At 43.6% G+C, this 15,762-nt stretch overlaps 1 protein-coding gene across 2 annotated transcripts in view; it reads left to right on the forward strand.

The window, feature by feature from the left end:
* Window positions 1–14,774, forward strand: part of UNC5D (unc-5 netrin receptor D) — a 924,160-nt gene extending 909,386 nt beyond the window's left edge. For both annotated transcript variants that reach the window (XM_073618230.1, XM_073618231.1), the window contains one exon: window positions 1,301–14,774. In XM_073618230.1, the coding sequence (XP_073474331.1) occupies window positions 1,301–1,505 (205 nt within the window). In that variant the 3' untranslated portion in view covers window positions 1,506–14,774. The remainder of the gene's footprint in view (window positions 1–1,300) is intronic.
* Window positions 14,775–15,762: the final 988 nt, after the last annotated feature.

Raw genomic sequence — 15,762 nt, forward strand, 5'->3', positions numbered from 1 at the left:
AATCAGGGAGCTCGGGACTGCTCCAACCTGTGTCTTCCTGTGGACTGAACAGAGAGAGATAGCGAGAAGAACTAATGGTATTCCTCCTTCTCTGTAAGATTAGAAACTGGAAGTGATGAGGATTTAGTCATTTCCGGTTGCTATCTAAAAGAGAAGTACGGGGTTTCTTTTTTTTTTTCAGAATCATACTTACCTAGGTGGATGCTGCATCTGTCTCCCCCCCGGCTCTAACACTGAGAACTGAGCAATCAAACACCGTCGATTGCTCAGTTCTCACAGCTCTGTGAGCAGAGAGCTGGTGACTGTCAGTCAGTGGCTCTCTGCTCTGCCCCCCCCCCCAGTGAACTTACTGGAGCATTGGGCTGTGTAGAGGGTGGAATCAGCTCAGGCTCAGAGCTGATCTGAGTGCCGGTCCAGACATGGAATATGGTTGTGATCTTTTCTGAGCCTGGACCGGCTCTGTGATGTCAGCCAACAGCCGGCCTCAGCCCGCTGTCAGCTGAAAACAGATCACAGGAGTGCAAAACGATCTACACTTCTGTGATCCATGAGCATAGAGTTGGTGACTGTCAGTCAGCGGCTCTCTGCTCTGACCCCCCCCCTCCCCCCCTCACTGCAGTGCTGGGGAATTAATACAAAGAGAACAGGAGACTTCTTTATTAAAGTGCATGGTACAGCAGCCACATATCAGGAATATGAAGTGTGCTCTAGAGTAAAAAAACCTTCTGGTTGCACCCCCCCCCCCATACTTACCTGAGCCCGATCTAGATCCAGCAATGTGCATGAGAGCAGCAGCTGCCCAGATCCCTGGACTGGCACCTGGTTCAGCCTCTCCGGCGAGCCGCCAAGAGGCTGAGCTGACCACTCCCACCCCCTCCACAGCCCAGCGCTCCAGTGAGCGTGGGGGGCAGAGCTGCTCAAGGGGCTGTGAGAACTGAGCGATCGGTAGTGTTTGATCGCTCGGTTCTCAGTGTTAGAGGTGCCGGGGGATCGATGCTGCATCCACCTAGGTAAGTATGATACAAAAAAAAAAAAAACCTGTACATCTCTTTAAAAAAAAAAATCACAATCTGTTCTACACAATCACTTGCTGCAGTTATCAAGGTATTTAGTCGTTCTTGGACGTCCAAAAACATATATCTCACCAGAAGTTAGCGGTTTATGGATTTGGGGGCCTCAATTTTGGATCCCAGTTTTGGTCTGCAGGGTTCACAATCCTCCGATATGTAATTGTGTAATGTTTATCTGTAGAGTCTTCTAGAGGCTTATCTTTACATATATATTTTTTTTCTCTTTGAAGGAATCTCTGCTACTTTGCGACGAAGAGTAGTCCATCGGCCGTCATCTTGGACCTGTGGGAAGCACGGCACCCGTACGACGGAAGCTTGGATTCTCTGGCCTGTGCACTTGAGGAAATAGGGAGGACACAAACCAAACTGTCTCTGGTTTCAGAAACTCACACAGAGGATCCAGACTTTACCTACAGCCGGCAGAACGGACTTTGAGAAGACACGTCGGCCAGCCCTGGATGGGTTGCGGTCAAGTTTCAGGAAAGACGAAGAAGAAAACAGGATTCAGTAGCAAAATCTTTGTGTGTGTTTCCTAATTCCGAGTAAGTTCGGATGACAAAAGATCACAGAGAGGAGAACGTATGGCTTCTCTGTCCACCGACCGTGCAACATTCTTTAAAGGAACCTTCATTGTGCAAAAGGGTTTTTCAAAAAAAAAAAAAAAAAGCCATCCACCAGCGAGGGAATTTGGAGGCACGGACTTTTATAAAGCCTCCCCATTCTCTGTGGTCTGTAAAGGACATACCTTTAAAAAGAATGTGCTCTTTGATTATTTAAATCAGCAGTTTTTCGAGGTCAGGGAGAGGAGCGGAGAAAGAATGATCCCATAAAACGGACACTGTTACACTGTATAATGATGCTACGTAGCACCCTTCTGTATACAGCTACCCCAAGCTGCTTTGCCTTAGAGAGAATAGAATGCAATAGCCAACACAAATGATAATTCTTGGCATGTAGATTTTGTGTGATGTCTCTGCAGGACTGAATCCCATTGTACAATGCAACTGGTAATGGTAATCGGAGTGTTACTAGTTGCCAGCATCCGTTACTGTTGGCCAGAGTCAGTGTTGCCCAGGTTCGTAATTCACTTTACAGAAGCGTCGTTTCAGTTTGTAAATCGTGTTGTGCGGTGTATTCAGCTGTCAGTAGAACGGGAATCTTTTAGGAAAGCCAAAATTCAGAGTTTGCCCCCAGATTTCTCACAACATAGTCATCCATTGTGTCACCCAAGCCATTGGTGTTGATGAGACCCAACCAATCAGAAATTAGAGGCCAATGTATAAAATTGGAGAAAAGGAAAAACGGGGAAGGAAGTTTCAGTTATCTATCTATCTATCTATCTATCTATCTATCTATCTATCTATCTATCTATCTATCTATCTATCTATCTATCTATCTATATATATAGATAAAATGACGGGACACATTCTCCAGTGCTAAATGTATTTTTATCAAATGCTCTTCAAGGCATAAAATGGTTACATGCTACTGTACAGTTATGAGCATACCATGCTCTTCATCAGGCTTGGCACCAATGGTTACATGCTACTCTACAGTTACGAGCATACCATGCTCTTCATCAGGCTTGGCACCAATGGTTACATGCTACTGTACCGTTACGAGCATACCATGCTCTTCATCAGGCTTGGCACCAATGGTTACATGCTACTGTACAGTTACGAGCATACCATGCTCTTCATCAGGTTTGGCACCAATGGTTACATGCTACTGTACCGTTACGAGCATACCATGCTCTTCATCAGGCTTGGCACCAATGGTTACATGCTACTCTACAGTTACGAGCATACCATGCTCTTCATCAGGCTTGGCACCAATGGTTACATGCTACTGTACAGTTATGAGCATACCATGCTCTTCATCAGGCTTGACACCAGTGGTTACATGCTACTCTACAGTTACGAGCATACCGTGCTCTTCATCAGGCTTGGCACCAATGGTTACATGCTACTGTACCATTACGAGCATACCATGCTCTTCATCCGGCTTGGCACCAAGCCAGATGAAGAGCATGGTATGCTCATAACTGTACAGTAGCATGTAACCATTTTTTGCCTTGAAGAGCACATTTGATAAAAATACATTTTGCATTGGAGAACATTTCCCCTTGTTTTGTCTATTGGATATTGGTGGAATATTGGGAGTCCACCTCGACACTCATCTCTACATTGAGAACCGGAGGAACATTTAAAGTAACCCACCCAAATTTTTCATATATATATATATATTTTATATCAAAGTTTATCAAAGCGTCTGAAAGAACTGTTTTTCTCAGCTGCTCAGACCAACCAATGAAATGATTGCTTTCATTTACCAGTGCAGCACCATTGGCCTTAGTTCTACAAAACCAAAAACTCTCCTACATTGCCCCCCATAGGCTACAATCAAATTCAAAACCAACCCAAAAATCTAAATTGAAAGTAGAATTAATGGGCCCATTGGGCGACATAAACACTTCTTGCTTAAAGTGGTTGTAAACCTCCGAAATGAAAAATAAACAAAGTATATCCTTCTATAGTGTGTACTTGTCTCAACCCAAAGCACAGAGTGTGTTTCCTATCTGCTCTCTCCTCCCTCTGCTATTTGTAGGAGTCACTTCTGATAGGAGATGCTGAGAACACAGCATTTTGAGGGGGCAGGCTATCTCTCCCAGCACACAGAGATCGATTGACAGCCTCAGCTGTGTATGTTTCCCTATGAGACAGTGCAGGGGTGTCCATTCCCACCACTCAGGTCTCAGATTACACTCAGCTCTCTGCTCTCTATAAATAATTTATTTGAACAATGATTAAGAATGATTGAGAAAAATGGTCTAAGAACAATTCCACAGCAAGTACATAGGGTGTGATCCTTATGGATACAGCAAATTTGATGGAGTTCCCAACATGTTTCGCCCTCAATCTGGGCTTCCTTATGAGATGCTGTATTATATATATATAATAGTACAGAAAAAGATAAAATACAAATGTCCCAATTTATCCCCATGGGATTGTGCAGAGGGAGTGTGTGTCCATGTTCTGCAGTGTGTGACATCAGATCCCTGCCCCCCCCCGCCTGCTGGAGCCGAGAAAAATAATTTGAGCTGTGTGTTTTAGGAGGCAGTGGAGGAGAGAGGGCTGCAAATAAACAGGTACAATTGTGCAGGTTACCCTATAAAATTGTGCAGGGGGGTGTGTCCTTTCCTACCACTCAGGTCTCAGATTACACCCAGGTCTCTGCTCTATGCTGTGCAGTGTGTGGCACCAGATCCTCGCCCCCTGCTTGCTGGAGCTGAGAAAAATCCTTTAAGCTGTGTGTTGTAGGAGGCTGTAAAGGAGAGAAGGCAGCAAATAAACATGTACAACTGTGCATGTTCCCTATAAAATTGCATAGAGGGGTGTGTTTTTCTTTTCCTTTCACAGATTGCACTCAGCTCTCCGCTGTGCAGTGTGTGACATCGGTTTCCTGCCCCCTGCCTTCTGGACCTGAGAAAAACTATGACAAATGTGTGCTTTAGGAGGTTGTAGAGGAGTGAAGGCTGCAGATAAACAGGTACAACGTTATATAGGAGGATTTCTTTCATCTCTGTGTATCACCCGAGGCCAGTCACTTCACTGGGTATATGGAGGGTTTACAACCACATCAAGATAATAATTGTAGCAATGGGGAAATAAAGGAGAGAATCTGATTGGTTGGAACAGTTCAGGTTTAGGTACATTGATAATGTGTTATCATTTTTGCAGTAAATAGATTCGAGTTAATTGATTGGCTGCTCATCACACAGAATGTCCGTCTCAGTTGTTGTACAGGTGTCAGGAGTAATTTAATTTTCCCAAAAGAATTGCTAAGACCAATCATCTCGAAGTGTCCTCATTCTGTATGTAGACAGTATTCGTTCCGAACTCCTCATGCACCTTTAAGGATCTCCATGTGTAAGGACTAATGTACGCATTCAGTTCCATTCCCGTATACATCACAACCAGGGGGCTGGAGGAGGGAAAAAGCCTACTTTATGCTCCGAGTATTTCAGAACCAATTTATTTTCTGCTCTAAGTATTTCACAACTCATTTACGTTATGCTCGGAGTCATTCACAACACATGTATTCATTGGATCCTCCAAACACGCACTACAGATATCTGCCAGCGTGACCTTCAAGAGAGCGAATTCAGAGGTCACATCGACATGGTCTCCAGCCAGGAAGACAGATGGTGCTGAAATATTTAGTGCAAGCAGATGATTTGTTGGTGAGAGTCACCCAGACAGGAATAAAGGTTTTGGCTGACTGGCTTCCAACAATATTTTATCTCTAAATATCCATCAATAGCGTCCATCCTGGGGAGCCTTTCTGTTCTGGCATCAGATCACGGCTCACATTCTCAACACTTTCCAGAGGTTTGGTTTTATTATGTCTAGAAGGAAGTCAAAGTGAACCGAGGTGGATGGACCCCGAGGTCGCCCCACTTCTATCAGAATGTGATGGTTCTCTTCTAATCATTCGTAATAGATAGTGACCATTATGTCCCATGGTCTGGGACGTATGGATATCGGTGATTGTTTTTTACAGATAGTGACCACTATGTCCCATGGCCCGGAATGTATGGCTATCGGTGATCGTCTATTACAGATAGTGACCATTATGTTCCATGGTCTGGGACGTATGGATATCGGTGATCATCTTTTACAGATAGTGACCACTATGTCCCATGGCCCGGAATGTATGGCTATAGGTGATTGTCTATTACAGATAGTGACCGCTATGTCCCATGGCCGGGAACGTATAGCTATAGGTGGCTGTCTATTACAGATAGTGTTGTCGTTATGTCCCATGGCCCGGAGTGTATTGCTGTGGGTGACCTTCTATTACCGTTAGTGACCGTTATGTCCCATGTCCTGGAGCATATGGCTTTAGGTGGCCATCTATTACAAATAGTGACCGTTACTTCCCATGGCCTGGAGCATATGGCTATAGGTGGCCATCTATTACAGATAGTGACCGTTACTTCCCATGGCCTGGAGCATATGGCTATAGGTGGCCATCTATTACAGATAGTGACCGTTACGTCCCATGGCCTGGAGCATCTGGCTATAGGTGGCCATCTATTACAGATAGTGACCGTTACGTCCCATGTCCTGGAGCATATGGCTTTAGGTGACCATCTATTACAGATAGTGACCGTTACGTCCCATGGCCTGGAGCATATGGCTTTAGGTGACCATCTATTACAGATAATGACCGTTACGTCCCATGGCCTGGAGCATATGGCTATAGGTGGCCATCTATTACAGATAGTGACCGTTACGTCCCATGTCCTGGAGCATATGGCTTTAGGTGACCATCTATTACAGATAGTGACCGTTACGTCCCATGGCCTGGAGCATATGGCTTTAGGTGACCATCTATTACAGATAGTGACCGTTACGTCCCATGGCCTGGAGCATATGGCTTTAGGTGACCATCTATTACAGATAGTGACCGTTACGTCCCATGGCCTGGAGCATATGGCTTTAGGTGACCATCTATTACAGATAGTGACCGTTACGTCCCATGTCCTGGAGCATATGGCTTTAGGTGACCATGTATTATAGATAGTGACCATTACGTCCTATGTCCTGGAACATATGGCTATAGATGGCCTTCTATGAAAATCTACCATCACCTTACGACACATACACAGGGGGTCAGTTCACTACGAGGTAAATACCGCATACATTTTTGCCTTAAAATAACGAATGCATTATTTATTTAAAAAATAGTCAATTCACTAAAAAATGTGTGAAATCATACATTTTTGAGATTTTAATGGGCTTTACGACCCCTCAACCGCTAGTGTGAGCGAGCCCATAGGCCTTGTTTAGATGTATGGTACTCTCTGAAGAGCAATCTGCGCTCAGATCACTCTTCAGAGAGCATCTGACAAGCAGTGAGGAGGAGTTGTCTTGCCTCCTCACCACCTGCTTTAACCCCATTGGTCCCCGCACAAGCGCCCCATAGCATTGCATGCAATTTCAGGGCACTTGCAGAGTGGCCCCATTCAATTGAATGGGGCATGAACAGTGGGCACCACAGGAGGTATAATTCCAGTGGTGGTATGTTTACACCCCTGGCTACTGCCTCTGCAGCCAAAGCGGGTAGCAGTTGGGGGGTGGTAAAAGTGCCAAGTATGAATGAGCCCGTAGTGTGCCTTCATTCGCATAAAGAGCTCCCTCTAGTGAAATGTTGCAATGTATTTCTATTTAGAGAAAGAGCGCCCTCTAGTGAAATGTTACAATGTATTTCTATTTAGAGAAAGAGCGCCCTCTAGTGAAATGTTACAATGTATTTCCATTCATAGAAAGAGCTCCCTCTAGTGAAATGTTACAATGTATTTCTATTCCTGAGATCAGGAGATCACGTTGATACATTTTATACTTTTATTTTCCTGGCAGTTCCCCTCATTGTACATTCCTAATATATCCATTGTTTTGTACCATGAGATAAATATCCAATGTTTGTGTTTCTTTTTAGTGAATTGACTTTAATGATTTATCTAAAATGTTTTGTGGTATTTACCTCAAATTCAATATTTTACTTTGATGAATCGATTTTTATTATTGCATGCGATATTTCCAAAAAAAACCCCCACAAATATCGTATGTGATCATTGTTAATAAATAGTCCACCCTTGTGATATGGTGGATCGATCGGCTGGTTTGCGTATCATAACTGATGGTAATAAATGAGAGATCAGAGCGGGGATCACTTCATCAAATACGGGCAAATTCTAGACTCGGATCTCGAGGGCGAAGGTTCTAGAACGTGATTCAAAGTGTGACTAAAAATGAAATGAGAAGGCGGCTTCTGCAATCGTTTAGTTCAAAATGGCCGTCTCGATGGCACTTGAAGTCCCGGTAGTGATGGATCTCATTTCCAGTAAACTCTTAGATGGGTGACGTCACCATTAGAGGCTGACAAGGGGCGGAGTCTTGTGTTCCTCATGGAGTGGACCATTTTACATTATAATAAACCCGTTTTCATGGACTTTTCTAGGAATTCCCCTGTGCCTGCGATACAATGCAGGATGAAATCTATAACTCGCCCTCTAGAGGAGGGGTGACAAACTAAATTTCATCACCGGCCGCATTAGCATTATGGTTACCCTCAAAGGGCCGGTTGTACCTGTAAGACTATATAAATGGATCTAGTCTTCATCATATTAAATAATGGCCATCAGAAGTCAGGAGTCCCCCATTCTCCTTTACATCACAGTGCTGCTGCTGGGAAGAAGCTGGGGGTGGAGCTGGGAAGCAGAAAGTACAGGGTCTTGAGGAGGACCACAGGAGGTCGTAGTTAGCTGCCGGAGTCTGCTAATTGCTGAGACCAGGGGAGGTGGAAATAAAGGGGGTGCTGCACCTGCACAGAGAGACCCAGGACCTGTAGGAGGAGTTCTGTCCTCCTCTAGGCTGCTGACTGCCGAGATGGCGGGGGTAACTGAGACAAGCTTCTCCATCACTGCACAGAGTAACACAGGATCTGGTGGGGGAGTTCTGTCCTCCTCTCTGCTGCTGACTGCCGAGATGGCGGGGGTAACTGAGACAAGCTTCTCCGTCACTGCACAGAGTAACACAGGATCTGGTGGGGGAGTTCTGTCCTCCTCTCTGCTGCTGACTGCTGAGATGGTGGGGGGGGAATAACTAAGATGAGATTCTCCACCACTACACGGAGGAACGCAGGATCTGGTGGGGGAGTTCTGTCCTCCTCTCTGCTGCTGACTGCTGAGACAAGGTGGGGGCTGAGAAGAGGGGGGTGGCACAGCTGCAGGAGAAGTGCAAGGGCCATATGAAATGACCATTTTAAGCCCACGGGCTTTGTAGTTGTTATATGTGCCGTAGAACAAAAACTGCATCCAATATTTAAAGTGTGGGTATAAATATTGACAGGTCTGCTCCATAGAAATATCTATTATTCTCCAAACAGAACGTTTCACTTCCTTGCTCTCTGACACCCCTGTCCTTATTTCACTCTTTGCTCTTGAAGCACCCAAGAGCAGACCATGGAGGACATGGAGGACCTCATGAATAAAAAAGCCTGGAAGGAAGAAGAGTCTTGTGGATAACGAGCGGTTCTATTCTCTCATTCATTCTCTCACACTGCTCTCCATTACACAAGAAGGAGGATTTATTGCTCGCTACAGGCAATAAGGCCCTTATATAGCCTATGCAGGAGGTCCTCTATTATTTGTAATTCCACCAGCTACAGGGTTACAAGATGTCCATTCCTGTACAGTACAATCACTCCAGTGTTCAGACTATTCATGTTCATGAAAAACCCAACAATGTAAAACATTCCAACACAAAATCAAGCAGATACTCAGCCAGGTGCACTACTAAAAAAAACTGAACAACCAGTCTGGAGTCATCTCAAACTGGTCAGACTTCAGCAGAGTGAATTCTGATTTGATTGCTAAATGTTGCTGTCCTTAAAGCTGAATTCAAGGAATTCAGCCACTTTGTAAAAAGTGAAGGCACAAGGAGGTGCATGAAATCTCCTGAACTTATCTCTATTATTTCCATCTGACAGGTTTATGCCTCTGCCGAGCATACACTGACACTCCAGGCTGTGAGAGAGGAGAGAGAGGCACACAGAGCAGCTATGCCTCCCCATCCCCTCTGCTGCCCATTCAGAGAAACCTTTGTATTTTGTGAATTAGTTTTTTGAAAGGCTTCTGTGATTGGATAGGAGGGGAGGGGTGGGAATAGCAGTTGAACTGACTGTAATGTTGAAGATGCTTAGACTTAAAGCATCCTGGAAATACAGCAATAGCCATCTTCTGGGAGTGCAGAGGCACGCAGGACAGCTGTGCCCGCCCCTCCCCTCTGCTACCCATTCAGAGAAGCCTTTGTATTTTGTAAATGAGTTCGCATAATACAAAGGCTTCTGTGATTGGATAGGAGGGGTTGGCATAGCAGCTGCACTGACTCTAATGTTGAAGTTGCTTAGACCTGAAGCAACCTGGAAATACAGTGATAGCCGTCGTACGGGAGGGCAAATAAATTGTCAGATGTAAGTAATAAAGATAAGCCCAGGAGATGCCATGCACCTCTTTAGACTCAACTTATAGTGTGCCTTTACTTTTACAAAAGAGCTGAATTTCTGGAATTAAGCTTCAAGAATAAGAAAAATTTATTGAATAGGGCTGATCCATCCAACATGAAGAACATTGTATCCAGCTTAAAAAAAAAAAGGGACTTTTCATGAGCCAAAAGCTCTCGGGAATGGAGACACGTCTTGCTATAATTTAAACCAATACATAGATTAACATATATGTCTACTTGACAATATTCTCTTCATGGTCATTAGGATTGAGGGTGGGATAATTATCTTTGGGGGCTGATTTTACTGGAAAAACATTTTTCATATATGTATATAATCAATGGATTGATTTTATTTACAGTGGGAAGCGTTCCCATTCCTGAGAGCTTTTAGCACCTAAAAAAAAAATCAAATCTTTTTTTTGAGTTGGATACAATGTTCTTCAAGTTTATCAAACCCCAATATTCGGATCAGTCAGCCCCATTTAATAAATCGTTATTCTTAAGGGCAGTAACCTCATTGGATACAATGTATAGGGACGTGGTGTCTACTCATTTTATCACTGATACTCTGGAACTATTTAAACTTGAAGAAGATTAATATAAATCACCAGAAAAAGAAGCAACCTCAAAAATGTTTCCAAGTATAGAACAACCTGGAAATAATACAATCTCAATGTGATGTGCAGAATAATGGAGACAGCAATACTGTTAGATACTATATTTTATAATAAATTTGCCTTTGGGGTTAATAATGTATTCTGATTCTGAATACAGACCAATGTCCAGTAGAAGGTTATGAGGGGCCAGATGATAAGAGAAGAAATTGGGTTATTGAGTATCACCACAGGATGTCCAATCTTCAATGTTTTGCAATAGTTCTTCAGATGATAGGAGAAGACACAACATCCGGGGGAGGCTTGGGGCAGAATATTGGTTGAGGAAATCAGACAATGGTAACTCTGCTGAAAAGTCAAGCTTAGCCTTCCCCAACCATCTTGGGTTTTAAGGGAAATCGTTTAGATGAGGGGCCTTGAAGAGCAGTAAAGACCAAGCATGCACCAATAATGAACCTTAAGATATATGGTTGGATTGACTGCACCTAACATGTGTGCTGTGGTGCCATAATCACTTCTCCAACGCCCATGCATTGCATGCACTGTAACTCACTACTGTGCTTTGTAGTGTGCTACACCCTAAAAATTCTGCAGGGGCATTCTCTTGTCTGCCCTGGTGCATTGAATGGGCTCCATTAACGCAACACACATCAACGCAAGACATAATGTGCTTAGAGGCCACATGCAAACAGGTCAGGTGTGAATGGACCCCAAAGTTAGTTCTGTACCTGCAGTCATTCTAGCAGCTGATCATGTACAAAATAGATTCTGCAGCATTGAAAACCTCATCCCAGTCACCACCAGTCTGTAGACCATTTCTGCTTGGTGCATGCAATGGTCTCACCTCTACCATCCTTTATGTGGAATAATCATTCAAATTTGTAAAAGTTGATTCTTTCTTTTTCTTTGGTTATTTGAAGTTCCTGATAGAATTTTCTTTGGTTCTGAAAAGTAATGACAGTTATCCTACATCTCTACAATTCTGGCTGAATTCCTGGGTATCTGACATTTGGCTGAACTGTTAAATAATGGTCTCATATGGTTATGGAGAATGCTCTAGAATCTCTATTCACAAATTATAGCTTGTGGAACACAAGAAACTTTCAATAACTTCAGATTTCAAAGATTGGCGAACTTTCTTGGGGAATAACCTATTACGCCGCCCCCCCCCCTTGACGTCAATGGGGCCACAGAGCATTGAGCAAACAGGCTCCTTTGGCATCAACTTGGTTGTTCAGCCTCAAGACCAATCAGCAGAAGCTGTTATTGGCTGTATACTGTACTCTCTGTGCCTTGTCCAATCAACAAAAATCCTGAATGTTACATGTAAAACACATGGACGGTATCCTTAAAGGACAACTATCACAAAAAATATTGTACTTGTTGTATGCACAAACTGGCTCTGCTAGGTTTAGAAACAAATCATATCACCTATTTGATTAAAGTTGACATAATTGTTATTATTGGTATATTTATTATGTGTTGCCAGACACAGTTTTCCCCAATCATGCCATCCTAATAGGAATGCACTCATGGTGGGTCTTGGATTGAAATCTCCTAATTGTGTTGTCCATGCGATCCTCTAAATGCATGCTGAGGTTCCATCAATAGAACTCTCCTTATGGGTTTCCTCCAATGGCCCCGGGCTCCTAATTCTATTGTGCACACAGTCCTCTGAATGCATGCTGAGCTTCCCATGATAGAACCATCCTTATGGGTCTCCTCTAGTGGCACAAAGACTTCTAACTAGATTGTCCAAACAGTCCTCTAAAAGCATACTGAGGTTCCCTTTATAGAACTATTCTTATAGGGTCTCTGCTAATTCTGTTGTCCCTAATTATAGGGTTTCCTCTATTGTCCTCACGGTCCTCTGAATGAATGCTGAGGTTCTCTCAAGAGAACCATCCCTATGGGTCTCCTCTAATGCCGCGGGGCTCCTAACTATATTGTTCAAACTGTCCTTTGTATGCATGCTGAGGTTCTCTCATTAGAACCATCTCTATGGGTCTCCCCTAATGTCTACTGAGGTTCCTTTGATAGAACCATTCCTATAGGTCTTGTCCAATGGCACAGGTTTTCTAATTCTATTGTCCACACAGTCCTCTGAATGCATGCTGAGGTTCTCTTGATAAAACCATCCCTACAAGTCTCTTTTAATGGCATGGGGACTCCTAACTAGTTTGTCCAAACAGTCCTCTGAATGTATACTGAGGTTCCCTTGAAATAATCATTCTCATCAGTCTCCTCTAATACTATTGTCCCGAATTTTAGGGTCTCCATTAATTCTATTGTCCTCACAGTTCCTCTGAATGCATGCTGAGGTTCCCTTGATATAACTATCCCCTTGGGTCTCCTCTAATGCCAGGGGGCTCCTAACTATACTGGTTACACAGTCCTCTGAATGCATGCTGAGGTTCTCTCATGAGAACCACCTCTATGGGTCTCCTCTAATACCTACTGAGGTTCCCTCGATAGAACCATTGCTATGGGTCTCCTCAATGGCACAGGGCACCTCCCTATATTGTCCATACTGTCCTCTGAATGCATATTGAGGTTCCCTTGATAGAACCTCAGGGAATGGCTCAGGGAATCCTAACTAGATTACCCAGTCCTCTGTATGCATGCTGAGGTTCACTCAATAGAACCATCCCTATGGGTCTTCTCTAATGGCACAGGCCTCCTCACTAGATTGTCCCCACAGTCCTCTGAATGCATACAGAGGTTCCCTTGATAGAACCATCCCTATGGGTCTCTAATGGCATGGAGGCGCCTAACTAGATTGTCCACACAATCCTCTGATTGCATTCTGAGGTTCCCTTGACAGAACCATATTTATAGGTGTCCTCTAATTCTATTAGCCCTAACTATAGGGTCTCCTCTATTGATATTGCCCTGCCAGTCCTCTGAATGCATGCTGAAGTTCCCTTGATAGAATCATCCCTATGGGTCTCCTCTAATGTATACTGAGGCTCGCTTGATAGAACCATCCCTATGGGTCTCTAATGGCACGGGGACTCCTAACTAGGTTGTCCAAATAGTCCTCTGAATGCATACTGAGGGTCCCTTGATAGAACTATTTTTATAGGTCTCCTCTAATTCTATTAGCCCTAATAATTGGGTCTCCTCTAATTCTATTAGCCCTAATTATTGGATCTCCTCTAATTATATTCTTCTCACTGTTCTCTGAATGCATGTTGAGGTTCCCTCGATAGAACCATCCCTATGGGTCTCCTCTAATGGCACTGGGCTCCTAATTCTATTGTCCACACGATCCTCTGAATGCATGTTGAGGTTCCCTCGATAGAACCATCCCTATGGGTCTCCTCTAATGGCACTGGGCTCCTAATTCTATTGTCCACACGATCCTCTGAATGCATGTTGAGGTTCCCTCGATAGAACCACCCCTATGGGTCTCCTCTAATGGCATGGGGCTGAAGACATATAGTGAGTAATATATATATTTACAACGGAAGTCCAGAAAACTGCAGGTACTAGGACAATATACAAAATAAGTATAATTACTTACCCGTGGTTTGCTGCACTTTCTGAATTCACCATCAATTTGCTACAGTTATAGCTGCTTCACATCATTCTGAGTGCATTTTGAATACATTTATGTGAACTTTAAACATAATAGGCCACAGGGAGGATTTGTTTGGAAACCTGACAGCTATTACTATATATACAACTGGGACAGGGTTTTTTTCCACGATAGATGTTCTTTAAGAAAAAAAAAAAATGAAAAGTGTGCACTTGCAACCTTTTTCAGCACATGTACATATCTCTATAAATATATATATATATATAAATTAATATATATGAATATATTTGGTAATGCCAAACAGCTGTGTTATATTGTATTGAGAATTATCGAAAACAATGAGACAGTCTGGATGTCTTTTTTTTTTTTCTCTGTAGAGTTTGCAAACCTTGTATGGCTGCTGCCTTTTGAGAATAAGTGTACAGAAGTCAATTCTTGCATATTAATTATTTACTATTAAAGAGGGTCTTTTATCGATGTTTCGGTTGTCTTTGTCAATGATTTGAGCTTGAAAGAAATGAAAACAATAAAACATTGGAAGAAAAGAGTGAAAATACTAATCACAGCTGGCTTCCAGATAGCTTGTCTAGGTGGAAGTGGTGTCACTGGGCCTTCTAATGTTTTGGTTCTCAACCACGGGGCCACAACCCACTGCCAGGCCATGGCCTTCCTCCTCCTGGGCCTCCAGCTAGCTGTAGATCTCCTAAACTCCCACAGTGTCTCCCAGCTCCCATAGTGCCATTCAAAATCCCACAGTGCCCCTTAACCTCCTACAGTGCCTCCAGGACTCCATAAGAGCAATCAGTCCCCACTGTGCCTGCTAACCTCTTACAGTGCCCCCACAGCACCCCGCAGTGCCCCCTAGCTTGCTTCAGAGACTCCAGACCCCATAGTGCCCTCAACAGTTTCCCACAGTGCCCCCCAGCCTCTACAGTGCCCTCCAGTTTCCCACACTGGCTCTGCAAAACCCACATCCTCCTGGAGAGACCTCCAGCCCCCTACAGAGACCCTCTCCCCTACAGTTGCCTCCAGCTCCCTCCAGAAATCTCATCCCCTACAGGGTCACCAAGTCTCCTAAACCCTTCCCACCACAATGACACCCAGCCACAGCAGAATTTCAATACATATTTTGTATTTTCATACTTATATTGGGTTAGTATAAACTTTTTTCCTTTTTTTTAACTCTTGGGGCACAGAAGGTTTTGGAAAAAATTACCAGGCCTTGATCCCAATAAGGGTGAGAATCCCAGTTCTAAGGGAATGCTTTGAAGCTGAGGATCTCCATTTATCTGAGGATGTCCTCCTGCTTGATTTGTGAGAATCTCATGGTTTAATTTCATGGTATATATTTGCACTACCAATCTATCTCCAACTTTAAATAGAAAGTTACTTGATTTACAGCTCGTGGTTGTTTAAGGCTGATTTATAAAAACTGGAAAAAAAACGTGTCCACAGCAATTGGTTGA

The sequence above is a fragment of the Aquarana catesbeiana genome, linkage group LG03 (genome assembly GCF_042186555.1).
Source record: "Aquarana catesbeiana isolate 2022-GZ linkage group LG03, ASM4218655v1, whole genome shotgun sequence".
In the NCBI taxonomy this organism is placed as follows: domain Eukaryota; kingdom Metazoa; phylum Chordata; class Amphibia; order Anura; family Ranidae; genus Aquarana; species Aquarana catesbeiana.